The sequence below is a fragment of the Felis catus genome, chromosome D2 (assembly GCF_018350175.1).
Source record: "Felis catus isolate Fca126 chromosome D2, F.catus_Fca126_mat1.0, whole genome shotgun sequence".
NCBI classification, from domain to species: domain Eukaryota; kingdom Metazoa; phylum Chordata; class Mammalia; order Carnivora; family Felidae; genus Felis; species Felis catus.
The window spans coordinates 87,046,584-87,068,072 of record NC_058378.1 but is presented as its reverse complement, the minus strand read 5'-3'; the positions used below and the strand labels follow the sequence as shown (position 1 = coordinate 87,068,072).

The 21,489-nt window shown below is 63.1% G+C and overlaps 1 protein-coding gene across 6 annotated transcripts in view; it reads right to left on the bottom strand.

The window, feature by feature from the left end:
* The window catches only part of INPP5A (inositol polyphosphate-5-phosphatase A), a 172,918-nt gene that overhangs the window by 25,571 nt on the left and 125,858 nt on the right, over positions 1 to 21,489 (bottom strand). For all 6 annotated transcript variants that reach the window (XM_045040897.1, XM_019814035.3, XM_019814033.3 and 3 more), the window contains one exon: positions 12,407 to 12,491. In XM_045040897.1, coding sequence (XP_044896832.1) covers positions 12,407 to 12,491 — 85 coding nt within the window. The remainder of the gene's footprint in view (positions 1 to 12,406; positions 12,492 to 21,489) is intronic.

Below are 21,489 nucleotides of genomic sequence, written 5' to 3'. Positions count from 1 at the left end.
GTCCCCAGTTTGAGTCTCCTTCTGGGTCTTACTGAGCAAAGCCTGATCTGGGGGCAGCTTGGGATGGGATACGTCTGTTAGGAAGGACGTTCCAAGGTTCCACGCGGTAGGTTTCAGTCTGTGTTGGCAAGAAGCACACAGGACAAAAATGTATAAACGTAAATTTAAAAAACTCCATCAGGAACAGAGCCTGAACCAGAGTCTGCGAAGTTTCCCTGTTTGGACGGCTCAGTGTGTGAACTGAAGTAAAAGCCGGGATGCTGGGCTGTGTCCACCCCGAGAGGCGTCAGAAGGGCCGAGGCCTCCAGCTGCACGGACGACAGCTGTGACGCTCCCGCGACGCTCCCGCCCAGCCGTAAATGTGGCTTCTGAGCAGGTTCCCCGCAGGTGGCAGTCCCTCATCCAGGGACTGTGGCCGGGAGGGGGCGGAGGGGCAGGACGGCCAGCACTCACTTCCACCGTGCGGTTTCCCCAGAGTGTGTCCGCTGGACATAAATCCCCGGTCCTGCCTCTGTCGGCGAGGCCCGCGTGGACGGGAACACGAGTTTGGTCTCGCTCTCCCCCGCAGATTCAGGAGAAGCCCCCCCGGGAGCGGGCAGGGGTCTCGGTCTCCCTCAGGCTCACAAGGATCCCCACCCCTGGGCCAGGCCCGCACACGGACCCCGCCGTGCATGTTCAGATGCCGCTCGGGGTCACGGCACGGGCCGCTCTGGGATGCGGTGGGGGTGAGCCTGGGGTCAGCAGGCCCCTCGTCAGGGCCAGGACGCCCCACCCCCAGAGCTTGTGCGGGAGCCGCCGAAGCCACCGTGGCTGCAGGAACCACAGCCGAGCTCCCGGGGCCTTGGGTCCTCACGCCTGGAAAGACCTCTTCCAACGGCCTGCGTGTCCTGTGTCCTGGCAGTCGGTGGGCACAGTCCTGTCTCCGTGTTTTGACACAAGCCATCTCTTTGTTGGTGGGCCACGCCCTCCCTTCTGGCGACCGAGCCCACCTGCCAGCGAGGGCTGGGACCCACCGAAGGCCACGAGCACACGGCAGGTTCTCAGCAGACGACCTGCCCGACCTGCCCGGAGCCTCCCGAGGAGGCCCGCTCCCCTGTGCTGGGCCGGCAGAGCCACGTGTCCAGGACCACAAGGTCCCGGAGGCACCTCAGGGAGCAGGAGGGCCGCCACACAAATTCATCACCGTGGCCTCCTGACCTGGCCACTGGCCACTGGCCCCAGCAAAGCCCATCCCACATCTGCACCAAGGGGGCAGGGGCTCCTGACACCGGCCGGTATCTCACAGAGGCAGGATGCTCGCCATCTGGAGGCGTGAGCAGGGCCGTTGCCTAGGGGTCCACAAAGAGGTGGGGGCAAGTTTTCATCCTGACTTCAGTCGGCAACGAAAACCAGCCAGGCCAGATGTCTGCTGACCGTCGAACGTGCGGGGCGCGGACGGCGGTGCCCGGGCCGGGACCCCTCGAAAGGCCCCTGCCTTCCCTCCCTCCGCGCAGGGGCTGAACTGAGTGGATGCGGCCACGAGGCCAGCTGGGGCCCCACACAGACACAGTACAGGCAGCGCTGTGGGTAACAGTCCAGCAAATTCTGAAGGAATCAGGCTACGGCCGCGGGGAGCAGACTTCCCTGTTTTTGCACCCAGACCCTCAGGAGGCACTGTGACCTGGGAGAGCCTCACACCACAGAACGGGCTTGGTGGGGGCACCCTGCACCTGCCGGCCCCCCCACCTGGCGCTCCCGGGCGAGGCTCCCGAGGCGTGAGCTAACCCAGCTTTAGCCACTTACGAGCCTCATCCCAGCAACAAGGAGAAAGGAGTAACCCATCCGAAGAAAGTGACGGTGGAGGAAAGTGTGCATCTGGTGCTTCTCAGACATCAGTAACAACAGAGAAGGGAGGAGAGAAGGAGAAGAAAGGAGGGAGTGAGGAGGGGGGAGGAGGAGGGAGAAGGAGGGAGGAGAGAGGGGGGAGGAGGAGGGAGGAAGCAGGAGGGAGGAGGGAGCGGGAGGGAGGAGGGAGGAGGGAGTAGGAAGCCGGAGGCAGAACAAGCAGGAGGAGGAGGAGGGACGAAGCAGGAAGGAGGAGGGAGCAGTAGGAGGAGGAGGGAGGAAGCAGGAGGGAGGACGGAGCAGGAGGGCAGAGGGTGGGGGAGAAGCCCTGAGCCCTGCCCCAGCCGTGTGCCCAGGGACTCGGGAGGACGCTCCCTCCTCACTGGCGGCCTGGCCTCGGTGAGCCGGTGGGTGGGCTTGAAGAGACACGTGCCCCGTGGTTCACACCTCTCCCCGGAACCGCGGCCCTGCCGCTGCTTTCGCCGGCTGACAGCCTGGTGCGGGACATGCAGACCCTTGTGAAACCGGAAACGAAGGAGCGCCCCAGTCTAATTTCAGCCCCAGACGCTCACGGCTGAGTCTGGCCAAGGCGACCGAAGTCTGCAGAAGAAACCGACTGAAAACGCCTGCGGCCTTCCACGGAGGGTCAAGGAGCCGGGAGCAGGGAGGCCCCACGGGCATCGTGAGTCTCAGGGACAGGCTTCCTTTGGCCGGCGGGCTCTCTGGCACGTCACGGACCACAGAGCCGGGAGGAGGACCGGAGCCGGCTGACCTCCGGGGCCGGGGGTGCACGGGAGGCACCACTGAATCACGGCTCTGAAGGTTCTGGAATGGAAACTGGCGGCTTTAAAAGTTGCCTTGGTCCCTGGTAACCTACGCATCTGAGGGAAAGAGCTCAGGAAAGAGCCTCTCGCCCAACGCTCTCTGACCGTCCCCGCTGGGGGAGGGTTCACACGGCACCGCAGAGAACGAGCGCGGAGAAGCCGCCCCCCCTCCCCGCCTCGGCAGGGTGAGCGGAGCCCCCGCAGGTGAAGCCCTCCCGCCTCCCGCCCCCCACCCAGGGGAGCCCTGACAGAGAGAAGAGGCCGGTGGCCAGAGCAGCAAGGACACGCCAGTGCCCGTCCCGCCCTGGTGACAGCATGGGTCACTGGTGGGCAGGAACGGCTTCCTCCCCGTCACGCACAGGCACACACACGTGTGCGCAGGTGGGCTACGTGCATGTGAACGCACACGCCTGCGTTCAGCGCACACGTGTGCCAGCGAGGCACACACAGGGCACACCGTGCACACGCGCCCGCCCGCACAGCTCCCGGGAGGCAGGAGGGAGCAGCGGCAGGCGAGGGCCGCGGGCCTGCCGCCCACACACAGCCACCGTCACACGAGCGCGTCCCGGTGCCGACCCCGCCCCTCCCCAGTTCTCGGGACCAGGGTGGCCTGCCCGACACGGAGAGCAGCCCCGGGGTCTTGTCCTCTCTCTGGAGAGGTACCCCTGCCTCCAGCAGGAACTGCCCCAAACGGTCCGCCAGCCCGTTTGTGCTAACCTCCCGGAGGCCCTTCTGGTGAGCGCTCTGTCTCTTCCAAAGGTTTTCCCACCAGATCCCTGCGCTCCCAGGAGGAAAGGCGTCTATTAGTAAGTGTGGGGGAAACACCGCCTCTGGGGGCCCCAGAGTGCTGAGGCTGCCGCAGCGGGGGCCCTGGGGGGCTGGTGGCGGGTCGTGGGGAGGCGCCGTTACGAGGGTTAGGTCAGCCGCCACGGCGCCTTCCCCCTCTTTGTTTCAGATTGTGCACTGTTCCTCCAGAACAACAACACCATAAAGACGCTTTCTTTCATCTCCTCCCAGGACGGCTCCCGCGAACTCCCTATCGGCCTGGCCACCAGGGCGGGCGCTAACGGAGCGGCACGCTGGGCAAGCCCGTGGCGGTTCTGAGCCCACACGGGCCCCTCGGCCGGTGTTCTGGAAGGAAGCCAGGTGTGTCTCTGGCCGGGGTGTGCAATGCACGCGGCTCGGGCCCGGGACGGCTCCCCAGGGGTGACGCCTGCAGCAAGGCCCCGGCTGGGGCCTAGACGTGCTCTCGGTCTGGTCTCTTGAGGACACCCCGGGACAAGGCAGGGCAGGCGGAGCGGGAACCCCCAGCCTGGCGCTTCCTCCTAGCACCCACGCAGGCCACAGACAGACAGGGAGCCTGCCCACCAGCTCTGGCCCAGAGATGGACGGTCCTAGAACCCCCGCGGGCCGTGCTGACCCAAAGAGCAGCGGGAGAGCAGTGCTGCATACAGCAGGACGCACATTAGTGAGCACAGAGCCGTCCACGAAGCAGAAAATCAGGCTCTCCCACAGGGGACAGGCGAGGGCGAAAGGCACCAGCGCCCTTGTCTTTTTTCTTCTCTTTCCATCATCGTGGCGATGATCGTTGGGACATCAGCGTACCAGTTGGAAAGGCCAGCTAATGTTTGTAAGGCAAACTTCCTGGCAGAAAAGCCCCCACACGTGAAACCCAGAACGGTCATAACTGTGACCTTACGTAGTTGGTTTCAGGTTCGTGTCTCGGGCCCCTTATCAAAACAGACCGGATTCTCCTTTTTTGGAACAGTAAGTAAATAAACCTAACAATTTAGATGCGTAAATTGGCTGCTTTAAACTCTGACTGTTCAAAAGCCACACAGACAAGCTGAGCAGAGACGCTAAGGCGCCTGCACGAGCGCCCGCCCAGCGGCTGCAACTCCTGGAGTCCACAGACACAAGAGTGCCCAGAGCCAAGGAGGCCGCCGGCACGCCCAGCCCCATCTACACCGGCTCCCAATTCAGATCGGAAACCCTCACGCCCACCAGCGTTCGCCCGAGACACAGAGGACAGAGCTGTCTGCACATTTAAACCCACACCCTCTCAGAGCTGCTAAGGGTCTGTGAGAGCCCCGTTCCCCAGGAGGCTCTCTCGCGGCGCATCACGGGGGCGGGGGCCGGGGCAACCCTTCCAGCTGTCTCAGGTCGCCAGGCTGCCCTCTCCTCAACTGCTTGCTCCCACCACTCATTGCCACAACACGGGTAGAAATGCCAGCTGGCTGCCGGGGGGGTCCGCGTGCCCCACGACCCGGGCTGAGTGTTGGGGTGCGGAGGGGCGGCTGGGGTTGGGTTCATCGAGCTCACTGGAGAGCAGACGCGAGCCAGCCCGCTGTCTGGCGCTCCGTGTGGGCGCCGTGACCGTGCAGGCTGGGTGGTTCCTGGAGGGCCTCCTGGGGGAGGGGGGCTGGCAAGGGCGTGATGGGGTGATGCCCCCTCAGGCCGAGTGGGAGCGCCCTCCCCAGGACGCGGGGGCCCCGAGGGAAGGAGGGCGGTCTGGGGACGGGGCTCCGGCCACCGGGCAGCCTGGCCGCACCACTCTCGCTGGCTGTGGTCTGCGGTGGTTTCGTGACGCGGGGGGTGTGCCCCGCGTGGTTCCTTCTGGCCCCTTCCCAGGCCGGCGCTGTCAGTGCTGGGGGCGCCCCCCCCCCCAGACGGGTCCTCACAGGACCCGAGTCCCCAGGGGCCCACCTGGCACCCGCGCGCATGTGCACGTGCCAGTAACTGGCAACTGGTTTTCAAGACGGCCGCCAGCCTCCAAAAACGCATCCGCCACCATCGCTGTCGGGGATGAAGCACGGCAGGTGGGCGTGGGCCGGGCCTCGCCGGGACGGGAGCGCCTGGCACTGCTGATGCTCTTTGTCACTGCGGCCAGCTGAGCGTCCCAGCTGCCAGTTGCCACGGCGCAAGGCACAAAACGTACCCTCTGAGCGATCCTGCCAGCGGGGCTGAGCCAGAGGCTGCGTCAATAAGCAGCTCCGTGACGCACGGCCCACCGGACGGCACGTGACGATCGTGTGGAATCTGTGCACGTTTTAATTACATCCAGCAGCACCAAGTCCGGTCCTCTCGGTTCTGCTCTGCAAGCATGTCGGCATGAATTTGCATCTGAAACAGGAAGCTGCCGATTCCCGGGGGACGGGCTCCCTCGCTCTGCGGCTCTTCCCGAGGCTGCTGCCGGGCAGGACTTGGCCACCCGTCTCCGTCCGGCTCCACAAGTGACCTGGTTCCCCTTCCTGCACTCGGGGGCCTGACTGACCCCACCTCCTTTGCCCGCAGGAGGGTCGGTGGCGGCCCGTGCCTCCTGGAGGCTGCCACCCGCTCACTGGCCCCTCGCTGATTTGGAGACAGGTTTGCCAGTGAGCACGGGGGTGGCACCCAGGAGGCGAAGAACCCCGGACGCCAAGTCCGGGGAGGCTGACCTCACCGCCCTCGGTGGGGCTCGGCAACAAAACCCAAACCCAGTCCGGTGGTGGCTTCTCACCCGGCAGTGCTCAGCAGAAGGGACGCGCTCACACACAACGTGACCACACGCTTCCGGAAGTCGCCGTCAGGCAGGAGGCGCGGTCCTGCCTCGAGGCCTCCTCAGGCCTCCTCACACGCAGCTGCGGCACGGTCCACGACATTCGGGGTCCCCTGCCACGCCGACCTCGGGCCCGCCGAAGGCTACGCGTGGGGTGGGCACAGGCCACCTCGAGGACGGAGGGTGGAGGCCAGCACAGCCTTCTCTTCCCGTCCCTGGCACCCCGTCTTCAGGCACTGAAAGTGGGTGTCCATAACTGGCGGCCCCAGGAGGGGGTCGCTGCTGAGGGCAGTCCACCTGTCTACCCAGGTGGAGGGGAGGACAGACAGTGCCGGGCACAGGCCCAGGTCGGTGGTGGGCAGCGTGGGTCCGGGCCAAGCCCCAGCGGGCTTCTCCCTGACCTGTGCTCTTTACTGGGCCACGAGGTGCTTCAGAAGGACAGGTCAGGCACCCCACTCGCCTCCTCGGCAGATCGCAGGGGCAGAAGCCCCGCTCTGAGGCCTTGGAGGGGGATGGACGGAGGACACTCTGCCCTCGTCCCGGCCCCCTCCTCCTGGCTGCCCACATCCCAGTGCCCACCCAGGGCTGTACCAACCCCCCCCCGTCCCGTCCACACCGCCAATGGCATTGATGCCCCCAGACCATGCTTAAGAACCCCACAGGACTCCACGGCTCCCAGCCAGGCCTTGCCCACAGGAGGCCCCATCCCAAGACATGTCCCGCTGGCCTCCGGCTGACACCAAGGTCACAGACACAGGTGCGTCTGAAACAGGGCCCTCCCGCAAGAGGCAGGTGCTTCCAAGAACAGGGTCACGGGAAGCACAGACACCCTGGACGACGCTGTTCTCAGGCTGCTCCTGGGCCTCCCAAGAGGATGGGGCAGACGAAACACAGCACTCGTGTCCCCAGGCTGGCAGACCCACCCCCACGGCTCTCCCGGCACCCAGGACCGTCGCCACGAGGGCCCCGGGCCACACGTCCACCCTGGCGTGCACCACAGGCACGCAGGAAACATCGGCTGGACAGACGTGGAAGAAACCCCAGCTCTGGGGCAGCCGACCGCAAAGCCGTAACCGAAATCAGAGTATCAAACCCGCCACGGGCGTCTGTGAAACAAGAACCACCATCCAGGCCGTGGGAAAGAAAACAGCGGCTCTGCTCTCCCCGGGGCCACGGAGCCACCCTGGGCCTCATGGTCCTTCTATCTACTCCCTGAGCTGTGAGGACTCAACAGACAGAAAGAGGAGAATGTGACGCAGGAAAGGCCAACAACCCGCAGGACCCCACAGCCTCTAAGAACACAGAGGGCAGCCTCCCACGCGTGTTCCGGAAACATCGAGGCTGTAACAGGGCCGCCCCGGGCACGGTCCAGCCCAGAGGGGACACGAGCCATGACGTCCACGTCACGTGAAAGGCGGGCATCTTGCGTGCACACCTGCGGGGCCCGTCACCCCAGCTGGTGCGGGGCTCGACCTGAGGCGCTTCTCAGGCTGTGGTTCCCCAACCGCAGCCCCAACACGGGGGCCTGGAGGTGCCGGCCGGTCCCTGTCGCATCCTCGTTGTGCAGTTAATTTGGAAGAAAAAAGCAAAGTGAAGTGAGTCGGGGGCCAGGCAGCCCGTCCCTCAGAGGGACCTGGGCTTGCCGGCACCCGCCTGTGGCCCCGGATCCACACCTGCAGAGGCCGGACTCAGGGCCCCGGCCTGGGACTCCTGACGCCTCTCCACACCTGTCCTCTCGAGGAGCCGACCGCCGCCCACCCAGCCGGACTCAGACTCTCAGGAAGCGTGCAGAAATGTCCTTTGGTTCCCACAGAATTTCTATCCATTGTTTTTACTGCTAAAAACTCCTTTGAAAAGCCATGCCATATGCCACTGGCAGATTCTGATTTTCCAGAAGACGTGCTTGCGCGGTACTGCACAATTCAACAACCTGCGGCACCTTGACTAACGCTACTGAAATTAATCACCGACAAAAAAAATTTGTTCTTTTTCAGTTCAATTTACCTTCAGGTACACCTTTGCCAAGAAGTACATTTACTGTGTTAGTGTTCAGCTCGTCAAGTGGTGGGGAGATATGCCAATCCAGCATTACACGCTGTCAGGGTTGAAGAGTGTCCCCCAAATTCATGTCTACCCAGACCTCAGAAGGTGACCTTGTTGCAAAGTATGGTCTTTGTAGATGCAACTAGTTAGGGATCTCGAGACAAATCAGGCTGGATTCAGGATAGGCCCCAAGGTCGACGACTGGGGTCCACATGAGGGAACAATGAGGACAGGGGGTGGAGGACAGGCCGCGTGTTCACGATGTGGGACGACCAGGCCACCTTGACTTTGGAGCGCCAGGTTCCAGACTGTGAGGGAACATGCATGTGTGGTCCTTGTCACTGCAGCCCAGGACCCTGCCACGTGGCGGCACAGGGCCCGGCACAGGAAGGCTGCACCGTGCGCTCGCCGTGTCCTACGTGTTCAGTCAGGAACAGGCAAGAGATTGGTTAGAACCTTCTCGGTAAGCAGCACGTGTGCGAGGCCGGCAGGGAGGGGCCCTGGCGGCTTGGCGGTGATGCGGGGGCATGAGGGCAGAGCACTGGGGAGGGGATGCCTGGCCTGTGGGGGTGGTCCGGGACATCACCCGCCATGCCGGGCGCCAGGTTCCTCCCGGGCGTCAGTCCACAATTCTCAGGAACCACTGGATCTTTCTTTGGGAAGAGCGAGGCACCCATACCTGCTTCCTCGGTTTACTCCGCGACGCCTCGACTTCTCGGGCTCCAGGGAAGTTTCACAAGTGGTTGATGCCTGTATTGATGCTGCTGCCCGGGTTTCGAGAACGGTCTTGGGCTCCACAGCTAACATCTTCATTGACCCAACGGTCCTTAGAAACTCTAAACTGAAAGTCATATTCCATGCATTTGGGATCACGATCATCTCCCGAAAGTCTGCTGTATTTACACAGCAACCCCTATGCAAAAATGTAATTAGAAGTTTTGGCGAACAAACGGCCATTTATCCTGAGGCTTTAAAGAGCCACGTGGACGTGAAAATCCTCCAAACATTGAAGGATGGATCGTAGGCACACTTGTTTAATGAGCAAGTGATTCCACTGAAGCCCAGGGACTTCCCTCCCACTCTCGGCGGAGGTGCCACAGAGCCGAATCTGACCCATCCCGGAATGGCACTCAGCGGGCAGCGTCCTGGGGTGTCGCTGGGCGAGGCTCGCTGCTCCCAGGAACTGAGCTCGGCGGCCCGCGGGCCTTCCCAGGCCGGGGGTGGAGGAGAGCCGTCTGCCCGGTGGCGCTCGGGTGCGTTCAGATGCGCTGTCCTGTCCCGACACTCACGCGGACTGAACAGAAGCCCTGGGACGTGCCCCTGGCTCGTGAGCGAAAGACCCACGTCCCCAGCTAACAGGCTCCCGGGGAGGCCGCGTCTGCTGCCGGCGGCCAGAGCCTCCGACAGGAGCAGCTGAAGACCTCTCTGCTCCATCAAGCCCAGCACCTCCAACCGGCACCGACGGGAAGAGCCGCTGGTCGAAACAGCTGCCCAGCTGCCTCACTTCCGTCGGGAGAGGCTTCTCTGACCTTCCGAGGCCCTCACACACCCTCCTCGCCCCCGATGGGAGACCCTGGTCTCCCCACGACGCGCCCCGGGCGTCCCCGCTCTCAGTCTACCGTGGCTCAGCCCTCGAGTCCCCAGGACCTCCAGCCGCCTACGGCCCCCCACGCCTCTCCGGCACCGCCACCGTGCGGCTTCCCGGCAGGGCAGGGGGCAGGGATTTGGACACACAGAAATGCTCACGCTGGGACACAGGGACACAGCGGCGGTTTCATCAGTCGACCACCTGACGGAGGGAGGCAGGGAGGGGCCGCACGAATACACATTTGTTCCTTTTCCCAGCACCTGACGCCACGCTTTGCACCTGACGTCATACAGGTGCACAGAGGTGGGGAGGAGCACACGATGGCAAGGGGACGGAGCCTTTCACCCTCCGAGCTCCAGAAGTGCGGGCGGCCCGAGCTCCTCTGGGCTGGCACTGGGCTGCCCGCCAACTGCCCCGGGAGGACGGGACCCTGAGCTGCTGGGGCCAGGGGCGGCGAAGCCGACAGAAGACGAGGCTGGGGGCCCAGGGCAGGACCCTGTGGGGTCAAGGAGGGGCGGACATATGCGTGCTGCTCTCCTTCTGAAAACCAGCTACTGTGGGAATCGTCTCCTAAAAATAGCGTTTCAAATAAGTCCTTATCTGTGTCAGGTAATTGTGATGGGAAAGCAATCGGAACAAAGACCTCCTGTCTTTTCCTGCAGGAAGGGGAATAGAAAGCTGGAGACACTTATTAAAAACTCAGGTAGCCCGTCAGATAGCGGTGCTTAGGAATCCTGGAACATGGCGGGCTATCAGCAACTTAGAGATTCTTGAGGCTCCTTAGTGACTTCGAGAAAAACGTGTCTGCTTTTGGGAAAACTTCCCGCCAATTCGCAAGACAGTCCCTCCTGTCTGCCGCGACCCCTGTGTGCAGGAGCCCCTTGTTTTAGGAAACAGGACAAGTCAGGAAGTGGGGGGCACGTTATGAGATAAAGACAGCACCCAGCGTATCTGCTAGCCCGCAGAGTGGCGCCAGCCCTCAGCCGTCTCCCCGGAGGGCACAGCAGCCCGCGTTCCCGCCGTAGGGGAGGAAGCGTCATTCTCAGATGGGCCGGCCCTAACTGCGCCACCGACCGCACTCTTCGGGCTGCGGCCGGCTTCTCGGCCCGGCACCCGCCAGGGGCTCAGCCGTGCTGTGCGCCACACAGCCACGGGGCAGTTCCGGACGCACACCTGCAGCGACCTTGACCCGAGCCGGAGCACTGCCCCTCCTCGTGGTGTCTGTTCTCAGGGAAGAGAAGGCCCGTTCAACACCTCCCGGACCTTTCCGCACGTACAAGCTTCCGGGCAGCTCCCGCCTGGCCAGCTTCGGTCTTTCGAAGGATCTTTACTTCTCTGCAGGTGGCTCGGCTCAGGGAGGAGAGCGAAGGATGAGCTAGGGCCGCTCTGTGCACGGCAGGCTCACCGTCCTGAGCACCGTGAGAAGCGACCCCTGCGTAGAGGGTCAGGATCTCATCAAAATGTGGCTTTTCAAGCCCCCAGTGGCCTGAAATCAATGGGGGCGGTGGCCTTTGGTGAGGGCACCGGGGGCCCAACAGCGTCAGACACGGGACCAGCTTTGAACGAGACAGACGAGCTCCCGGGCTCGCTGCAGGGCCTGAGAGCGGACCGATGAGCGCTCCGGCCCCGAAGCGAGGAGAGAAAAACCAGGAGAGGTGAGGACACTAGGGGCCGACAACCCCGCTGCTGACACACCCTCTCCCAGCTGTCGGTGAGCGTCCAGGCACGACCAGCACGTAGCCGAACATTCACACACGTGCACCTGTGAGCACGCCCGCTGAGGAGCCGTCAGACGAACTGCAACATCAGACAGGAGAACTTCGACACCACGCTGCTCACCTCCGTCAACCAAGGGGAGCTACGGAGTGACGGAGGGCACGCCCGTCTGTCTTTCGGGGACGACCTCTACGGAGGAGGACGAGGACCGTGTGGCGGCGTCTGTGACGGTGACGCCGACAGGATGGTGACTGCTTGACGGCCACCACGTCTCTACCCCGTGTGAGCCGGGTGTCGGGCGAGCCCTCGGAGGGCTTCCTGGTGTGGGCCGCCCGGCCTCCCCGTGCAGGCTCGGCACAGGCAGCGGGGTCACGGCCGTGCCGGCGGAGGAGAGGCTCCGCGGTCACATGCCTGTCCCTAGGGGGCGTCCCGCCAGGGCCCTGTGGGTGCGCCCGGGACACGCACGGCCTCCAAGCTCTGGAGAAGCGAGTGACAGCCACGAATGTTTCGGAGAAAGACGACACTGGCCTCCAGCAGCGCCTGCCCGTTGGGCGCCGCAGAAGCAGCCCCCTCCAGCCACACCTCCCCGCCGGCTTCCTGGGCGTCTCACGGCCGAAAACAGCCCTCACGGCGGGGCGTCACGTCCCGCCGGTTGGCGATGGGTCACCTGATTAGCTTCAAAAGTCCGAGGGACTCCAACAATGGCCCCCTTTTGACAGTGACACATGGTTATTAGGAATTTCTGCCATAAACATGGCCGGTGAGAACGGCAAGGTCACACCTGCCCGCGAAGCGCAAACACAGCCTCTGCGGCTTTCCCGAAACCCGTCGACTGCGGCGGAGGCTCCCGCCACGGCGGGGAGCGGTGCCTACCTCCACCACGGACTTGGAATCCAGCCGGAAGTTGAAATCTCCAAACACAAAGTAGGACACTTTCTCGAATCGCTGGTCGATGATTCTGGGAGGAGAGAAGGAGACCACGTTACTGCCACGCCGGGCGATCGGCTTCTGCACCAGGCTCCCCTTCCACGCACCCTCCCCGCACCCCCAGACGGACGGCGCGGCTCTCTCAGCACAGACGCGCCGTCACCACGGGCCAGGGCCGTGGGGAAACCGCAGTTGGTGCGGGGGAAGGACCGAGGCCAGGAAACGGGGCTCTCGCTGGGAGCACAGGACGCAGGACACAGGGGGAGGGAGTCTGCACGCTCCTCCCAGGTGGGGTGGGACGCGAGTGAGCTCTGGAAGCGTCTGTGACACTCCGTTTCCACGTTTCAAAGGCATAAAACCGCGTCTGTTTTTCAAAGCGAGACGCTGCCTCCCTGACGTCTTGCCCACATGTTCTGAGTCAACAGCAGCCCCTTGGTATCTTCCCACTGAAACGCACACACGGCAGCCACTGCGCGAGCAGCCCCTCACGCACAGTGGGACGACCGCTCAGACCCCAAGTCCTCGTGGTTACCGACCGCTGCTCGCTTCTGACGGCAAAGCAAGGTGCCGGCCGTTTCCGACCGGAAAGCAGAGCGAGAGCCGTCGCTGACCAGCAGGACGGAGCGTGTGGCCGGCACAGAGGGAGGGAACGTCCGGGGAGCCCGCGTCACTGCCGTGGCTCCGCTCACGCGTTTGCAGGGACGGAGCTGCGGGGTGCAGGGTGGAGGGTGTCCCTCCCACGGGCCCATCCCAAGATGGACTAAGATCGAATCTTGTCAGGCAGGCAAAGGCCAGGGCGAGGACTGCACCGGATTAACTCGGAAAGTGCCACCGGTTACCGGGAAAGCTGGCACAGCCGGTAATGCCTCGGGCGCCGCTTACCGACTCAGCCTCTCGTCACTTGACTCGTTAGCTTGAGAAACAGAAGAAAGGGCCAAGCACAGGTCGACGTGCCGCCTTCTCCGGCTCGGCACGTTCTCCCAGGTCACAAGAAGGGTCCCTGCAGGCTGCGGCTGGCAGCGAAGGGCTCACGGGACACGCGGCCTCCTGGCGCCCAGGCTCTGCAGAGGCCCCGAGACCCCGTGCCGCGAAGGTGCAGGCGGCGTGCGGCGAATCCACTGGCACTCCGTCAGCCCGTCCCGTCTGCGGAACAAACGACGCTTCCGCTTCAACTGCGTCCTCCGCCCATCCCCACCACGGAGACCACCTGCCTCGTCAGGCACTTGTCGGGACCTGTGTTTCTGTCTCTACTTATTTCTGGCCGGTTTCTCTTTCCAATCCTTCCCTTCTTCTTTTTTTTTTTTTTTTTTTTTGAATTCCGGAAGGCTCCCTGTAAGCTGGTGGTGATCCACGTTCTCGGTCCGTGGATGCTTTCCGCGCAGTTCCCGGCGGTTTCTGCCCGGTACGCGCCGTAAGCTTCACCGGGGGTGCGGGTGCCAGCCGCTGGCCGTGCGTCCTCTCCAGAAGCCCGAGCCCCTGCCAGGCTCTCCCACCATCGTTAAGGCAGAGTTCGGTGGTTAGACTTTAATCCGTCTGGAATCACAGTGTGAAGCAGGGATCTCAGTTCATCGATTTTCCCGGCGGCCGATCGACCGCACCATTTATTAAACACGCGACGCTCTTCCCATTCAGTCTGTGCAGCACACAATTGCCCCAATCACACGGGTCTTTCTGAGATCTCCATCTACCCTGCACACTTGGAATTAAGGCCACTTTCCACAGCGACACCCTTCTTGCTGACAGTTCCTTTAAAAGTCACCTCCACCATTTCCCCATTTCTCTTGCAGTCATGAACTGCTGTCATCGAGCTATGTTCCACAAAACATCCCGTTTTCCTTTTTAATTGGAGTAACTTTTAACTTACACGTGAACTTGAAGACGAAGGACACGTTCATGCATCATTAATACTGCAGACGACCAGTAGTTTCCTTGTACAAATTAAACTTTTTAATTGAGGAATAAGGCGGTCAGGGTCCTAGTGGGGGCACCTGCTGACGCATCCGCACGGGCCCAGGACCACCACCACCCCTCCTCCCCTGCCTCTGCCCTGCACGGGACTCAGTCTGTCAGCAGGAAGCCAGCTGCCTCTGCCGTCCTGAAAAGGCTAAAGCTTCTTCTGCCGTTAAACTCCTTTAGAACAAAAAACTCTTTAGAGACCCTGTGTAGGTTCCTAGAAAGGTCTCCAGAATGTCTACAGCATCAGGGCACCTGCAGCATGGGCTTCTTGGCCTCCCCCATGAAGGTCGGGGTCCGATCCTTCCTGCCTCCCTCCCCTCCCCCGTGGAGGCCGGGGTCCGATCCTTCCCGTCCCCCTCCCCTCCCCCGTGGAGGTCGGGGTCCGATCCTTCCCGTCCCCCTCCCCTCCCCCGTGGAGGTCGGGGTCCGATCCTTCCGGTCCCCCTCCCCTCCTCGGTGGAGGCCGGGGTCCAGATCCAGGATGCAGAAGCCCCGACGGGAAAGGAGAGGCCACGGTGAGCTCCGTTCCGGAGAGGGAGCCTCCTCACCAGAGCCGAGGGCTCTTCATGCAGTGGCGATGCTGCTGCCGGGAGGCCTTCCGGGGCTATTTCGGGCGGAGAGAATACAATCACTGGGGGGTCAGTCACATTATTAGGCAGACAGATTTCTGTTTCCGGAGGTTGCACAGGGATGCATGTTGCTCTGAGGGCACCTGTCCCCAGGGGCTTCCCCGGGAGACGGAGAGGCCCCTCAGCGAAACGGAACTGTGTGTGTGAACCGGGAGGAGGCCGCCCCCCTCTGCCCCCAGCCGACTCTCTCTGCACCTGGCTCGGCGACGCCACCGGCCTGCCCTGCCTCCCTGAGCAGAGGCAGAGCCACCTGGCCAGGGTGGCTCCGTGGGCATCACTCCGCCAAGGCCCGGAGACACAAGAGCCTGGTGGGCGCCATCGGGGGGACTCCGTGGGTCAGAAGGAACGCTGCCCACAAGATGGCCGCTGCTGACACGGGGAGCTGGCCTGTCGCCGTGGAGCCCGGGACGTGGCAATGAGAAGGCTGGCCAGTGCCGGGGGGCCCCCGAAGCCCCTCGCGTCGTCCGAGCCATCAGCGGTCACACCGGCACCACCCGGTGCGGCCACACACGTCCTCCCAGCCAGTACACGTGACCTCGTGCCCCTCAAAGGCTTTTTACTTTTCTGTTTTATTTATTTATGTTTTTAAGAAAAACGGAGCCAAAGCAACACTGCAACTTTCCCTCGCCGAGGGAAGAGGGCGTCCTCTCGCCGGGCAAACGCTTCGAATTGTCACAGGGTCCACACGTCTGGTCTTTAAGATCCGCCAGCTTCCGTCCGCTGGGGGCACGGGAACTCGTGTTCCTCGAGGACGCTGCACGTAGAGCACGATTCACCACTCCGCGCTCTCTACGCATCTGCCCCTCCTGGGACCGCGAGCACGGAGCTCGGGGAAACGCTTGACACGTGACCCGCAGAGACGGGACGCAGGAGACGTGTGTGCACACGTGCCACCAGCGGGGGAGGGGGGACACAGCCGTGCCACGTGTACGTGGTGCGCCTGCGCGCGGTGACGCCTCGCATGCGTGTGGGCGCGTGTACCCACATCACGCGTGTGCTCTCCGTCTACCCCCGCAGCGGTAGAGACGAATGAGAGGGACCGGAGTTCGCGTGCGCCCGGCAATCCGTAACCGTTTCCCGGGCTGACGCCGTCTCCTCGCGTCTTTGCCTCGAGAAATCCCACCTGCTCTGGTACGAATCGCTGTGGTCGCCCTCTGTGCTGGCGCAAGGCCGGCACTTTGCGTTTCCTCGGGTCCGTGAAAGTTCAGAAGGTGTGTGAAGCCACCGGGGTCAGGGCGCCACTCCAGGTCTCCGGGATGCGCGGAGGCTGTGGCGGGAGCAGGCGGAGGCGACGACGGCACGTGAGGAAGTCGGCTCCGGGCCTGGGGCCACTGGGAGGCCGGGCGTTCGTGAGACGGCAGAGACCCCGGGCTCACGCGCACAGGGCCTCCGGCGGGCGGGGGGGGAGGGGGTGCTGGACACGGGCCACCCGTCCTCACGGGGCTCGAGGCATCGAGCTGACGTGACGGGAGGGGACAGGGGCTGCAGAAGGTGCGGACAGCTGACGCCGGGGACGGGAATTATGGACGCCGCCCACTGCTGGCTAATAAACGGTACGGGGCGTTGGGAGGTGAATTCCTTCTTTAAAAAACTGACAAACTTCAGATTTAGCATCTGAATGGAGGTTTAAAAGCTCCAGCGTGTCTAGAGTGAGAAACGCGAGGTTCCTCAGGCCTTGTCGCCATGGAGGCGCACAGGGATGCCCGTGGCCGCGGCCCTGTCCCCCCCCCCTCCCCCCGACAGGAGCCCCGGCAAGGAGCCGGCGTGGCCCCCGCAGGGGTCCCGTCAGCAGTGCTAGGCTCTTGTAACACCATCATTAAAACCTAAACTCGATCACGTTTCCACGCCCGCCCTGCCCCTTTGATGGAATGGCCCGCGCTCATCAATAACCACCGCCATCTCCAAAGGTCGCGTGGTGTGCAAGATGGAGGGCTGTCACGGCCGAGGCAATCACCTGAGTGCCAGGCCCGCCGCCCTCACGGCACTCACGTTTAATTTCGATATAGTGCCATTTGGGCCAAGAGAAAAAAGTTGTTTTAAAATTAATTACCTTGTCAGACGCTATTATGATTAAAAAGTAGGCCCACATCAATATCATGTGCCTAATTCAGAAAGAGAATTACAAGAAGAGCCATAAAAATCAATTTTTTAGGCCTTGAAAACAGAGTCTCTTTCTGTTTTGACAGGCGATTTCATTATGTGACAAGCCACGCTGACACGTGCCGTATCACAGAGGCCCGCACGCCGAGGAAGGGGTCGCGGGCTCGGGTCTCGGTGAACGAGCGGTGCCCACCCTCCGAGGATGGGGACAACGTCCCCTGAAGCAAGTCACGGCTCCAACACTCAGCAGCTACAATGTTCCTGGCCGGTGGCCTTGGAGCGGGCGGGCGGGCGGGCGGGCGAGCTGTGAGCAGTCCCACGAGGCACGGACGGCACCCGACACCCCCAGAGCCTGGTGCGGTTCGGGAAGCAGACGGCGACCCGACCGCACCAGGACCGTTCCTTCTCTTTGCTCTCCTGTTTCCGCTGCCGCTGCTGGACAGACAAGACTGCTGACCCCGGGCAGGGCATCTTAGAGCTCTGGAACTTTCTTCTCACCTTCAACACCTGAGTGGTTTGCTACAGACACATCTGTTTCGAGCAAGCAAACGGATCTGTTTTAACCTTCCTAGAAGCAGGTAGACTAGTTTCCACGTCACTGTTCATTCTACGCCAGAGCGTGCGGGCCGGCCGGCCCCCAGAGGGACAGCCACCTGGACGTGACGTCGGCCGGCACCAGGGAGCCTGGGGAGGCTCGCGTATGATGCACACGAGGCAGAGACAGGAAAACGGACCTCAAAAAGGGAAACAGGAAAAATCTCTTCGAGGGCCCATGACGGGCAGGCTTTCACAGACACCTGGATGTCCCCCTGGTGTTAGGCAACGTCCCAAGAACCCACCTGCCCGAGGGGCCTCAGTGTCGGCCCGCCGACCGGCCAGCCGTGAGCACTCAGTGCACAAGGCAGTCCCCAGGGCCAGGGTGTCGGGGCCTGGAAACCTGAGGGTGTGCTGCCCGAGGGGCCCGAGGTGGGGAGCTCTGCGGCTCGGCACTGGGGGGACAGCGGCCGGCACGGTAGGCACCCTGCGGCCTGCCGGCTGTTGGAAGCGCGTGCCGGGGCCTCGGAGCGTCCCTGGCGGAGGGCAGCTTGCTGTCGGTGCTGGAGGGCTCCAGGCAGCACACGCACCCTCGGCCCCCGCGTGGGTTCGGCTGGAGTGGTCGCGGCACAACTCGAGGGCACTGGGCTGGGGCTCATTCTCAGCTCCCCCGCAGCAGTTCTCATTTTCACACCCTTTAAATAGCATCAAGTGGGGCGCCTGGGTGGCGCAGTCGGTTGAGCGTCCGACTTCAGCCAGGTCACGATCTCACGGTCCATGAGTTCGAGCCCCGCGTCAGGCTCTGGGCTGATGGCTCGGAGCCTGGAGCCTGTTTCCGATTCTGTGTCTCCCTCTCTCTCTGCCCCTCCCCCGTTCATGCTCTGTCTCTCTCTGTCCCAAAAATAAATAAACGTTGAAAAAAAAAATGAAATGTAAATAGCATCAAGACATTAAATACGCCTTTTCTGCACCAGAACCAGAGTCCTGGAGAGCTGCCGGCGAACTCAGGATGCAACGTGGAAATGCAAACCAGCCGCGTTTCCCGGCCGGCGTGAGCACGCGTGCTGGCCAGGCGGCCCGCTCGGAGCGCAGAGCGGCCGGGCCACAGCTCACGACATCGTCCTGTTAGCAGAACGCCAACAAGACAAATGCCAACACGACAGTGGACGAGCAGGGGCGGTCAGGGCTCGCATGGGATGAGGCCGGAGGCCGGCTGCAGATGGGGACACGCGGAACAGGCGGCTTGTGGACGCTTACACGCGGGAAAAGGCAGATTGCACACACACGCCCCTGCACGCATCACTGCACGACAGCAGCACAGGACGGTGCACACGGGTGTGAACGGGACACACGGACGAGGGACAGCGCCGACAGGAGTGTCGGGAAAGGAGGGTGGGAGCAGGACAACGACGCAGGCTCAAGGGTGCCCGCGTTTCGTTTCTAAACAGAAGGACACACAGAACGAACACGGAAACACAGACGCGGCCACGCCGAGCGGAGGGCGCACGCTGTCGTCGGGTCTTCCCGGCTTTTCTGGACGCTTGAGCCCGTCCTCAGGAAGACGAGAGAGGCTGTGATCACACCACCGCTCGTCTGAGATGCGGGGCGTAGGGAGCTCGGGGTGCCGGGACGGCCACTGGACTTCACGGTCCCCCGGGGCGCGCCCCCGCCTGAGCCGTGAACGCGCCGGCGGCACAGACCCGCAGACTGAGGGGCTCGGGGTTCTGGCGCCCCGCGTGCGGCCCCGGGACGCCACGCCGTGTCAGACACACCCACGTGACGACGGCCGCCTCAGGCCGTCAGACGCCCGAGTGGCGTGTTTCCGGTCCCGAAAGGACAGACGCGGCCTGCTCCCCGTGGGCACTTGGAGCAGGAAACAGGGTCGCGAGAAGCCGTGCGGTGCCTGGCCGCGCGGAAGGAGCGTCCCAGATGACCCACGTCTTTAGCGCCCTGCTCGCCTTTGCCTAGAGACGCAGTGGCTTTTCTTCTGCCCGCTGAGCAGCCAGGCGAGTTCTGGGAACGGCCTGAAGAGAAACGTTTAGGTTGGAGGGTCTTTGAGCGGCTGACAGCTGACTGATGGCCGCCCGGGAGGCCACAAAGGGGAGCTGGGTGGCGGGGCGCATCACATCGCCTCTCCCTGGGAAACTAATTGCTCCCAATTGTTCGCAGCAACATTATTTTTCTGGCAATCATTTCCTTTGAATACCCAAAATGAGCATGAAACAGCTCTTTTGCCTGGACATAAAAGTTAAATGTCCCAATGTTGATCAAATTAACTTCAGCGCCGTGACAATGGACTGTGTTTGTGAGAAAATAATGGGGGGACAACGGGGCGCTTTATGCCAGGATTTCACAGTTGTAATGTAAAATGTTTCTGTTGAACTAGGCCAGGCCACATCTCAAAGGGGACACACAGAAGCGCCCTGTCACTTGTGGAAAAAAATCTCATTTCACGGCCGAGAGCTCGGGGGGGACGTCAGGAAGTTTCGGTGCTGGCGGCTCTGAAGGACAGCGTCCGAGGTCTCTGCTCTGCTTGAATCCCCGAGGTGCTCCCCAGGTGCCGAACTACGTCTGGGACGCGGGCAGGCCCGTCCCCACGGTCGACTGGAGGTGCCCGCGGGAGGAGGGGTCCCCAGGATGCACAGGGGGGCCCCCCCGCGCCACCCGCTCCCCACCCCTCAGACGGACACCACGCTGACTAGCGGACAGTCTCCTCCAACCTCCTGTGAGATTAAAAGCAAAACGCTCAAGAGTCGCACAGGAAGCAGGAGGTAGTAAGGGCCGTGCAGGAAGCACAGAGGTCGTTACTTGTGACAAAAGCGCGGGGTTCCCCAGGGGCTGCACCCCATTAACCCCGAGGACCCATCTTCTGCCACCTCCAGGAGCCCCTTCCAGGTCGGCCCGGGGGGCGCCAGCGTCCGCAAGACTGCCCCGCGCTGCACGGAGGCGCTCCACGGCGCTCACCGTCGCTGCTGTGGGGGGCACACGCTTCAGACAAAGAGACTTTGTCTCTCGCCTTTCTTGAGAGTAAGGTTTTACTCTGGGATCATCTTCGATTTCCAGGAAATCCGCACACACGGCACTGAATGCCTCTGAGTTGCCACCCGGCGTTCCCCCCCCCAAGCGCTCGGGGACGGGACGCCAGGCGCATGCGCCACCGCTCCCGGGTGCGACGCTACGGGGAGACCAAGCCAGGAGAAGGCAGGGTCCCCTCTCAGGAGCCTCCTGGCCGTCCCCCTGCGTCCCCGGAGCACGGCGGACAATGCTCCCGGAGGTTCCCAACGCCGTGAATGGGGCACTGTTGGTGGCATTGTCCTCCCCACCGGCAGAGCAGAATGCAGTCTGCTGGTGGCCGCCAAAAGGTTAGCCGCGCGATGAAAGGCCGGCCCGTCACTCACCGCTCCTACAGAGCCGCCCTTTGTGCCGGGCGGCCCGGCCCTGCGCCGCGGAGGCCCGGATCTGCGGCTGGCTGCGCGCCCCACAGAAGCCATTCATGGGAATGCAAAGTTGCAGAAAAGTGCCCCGGAACCCAGAGGCCGCTTTCCCGCAGGCCGCGAAGGAACAGCAGTTTGGGGCAAGGACACGTTTTAATGCCCTACCCCACCGACAACCAACCCGACTCCTGTCACCGAGACCTCTGTCTTGGCCCCCAGGCTCCGCAGGAGGCCCCAGCGAGCCGGCGCAGCCGACACGGAACCATCAGGCCGGAAGACCCGCACGTGGCTGCACCTTGGACCAGGTCCTTGCTCCCAGGCCGCGGGCTCGCTGTCCCGTCCGCAGCGCCCCAGCCAAGCGGCTCGGTGGGGGGCG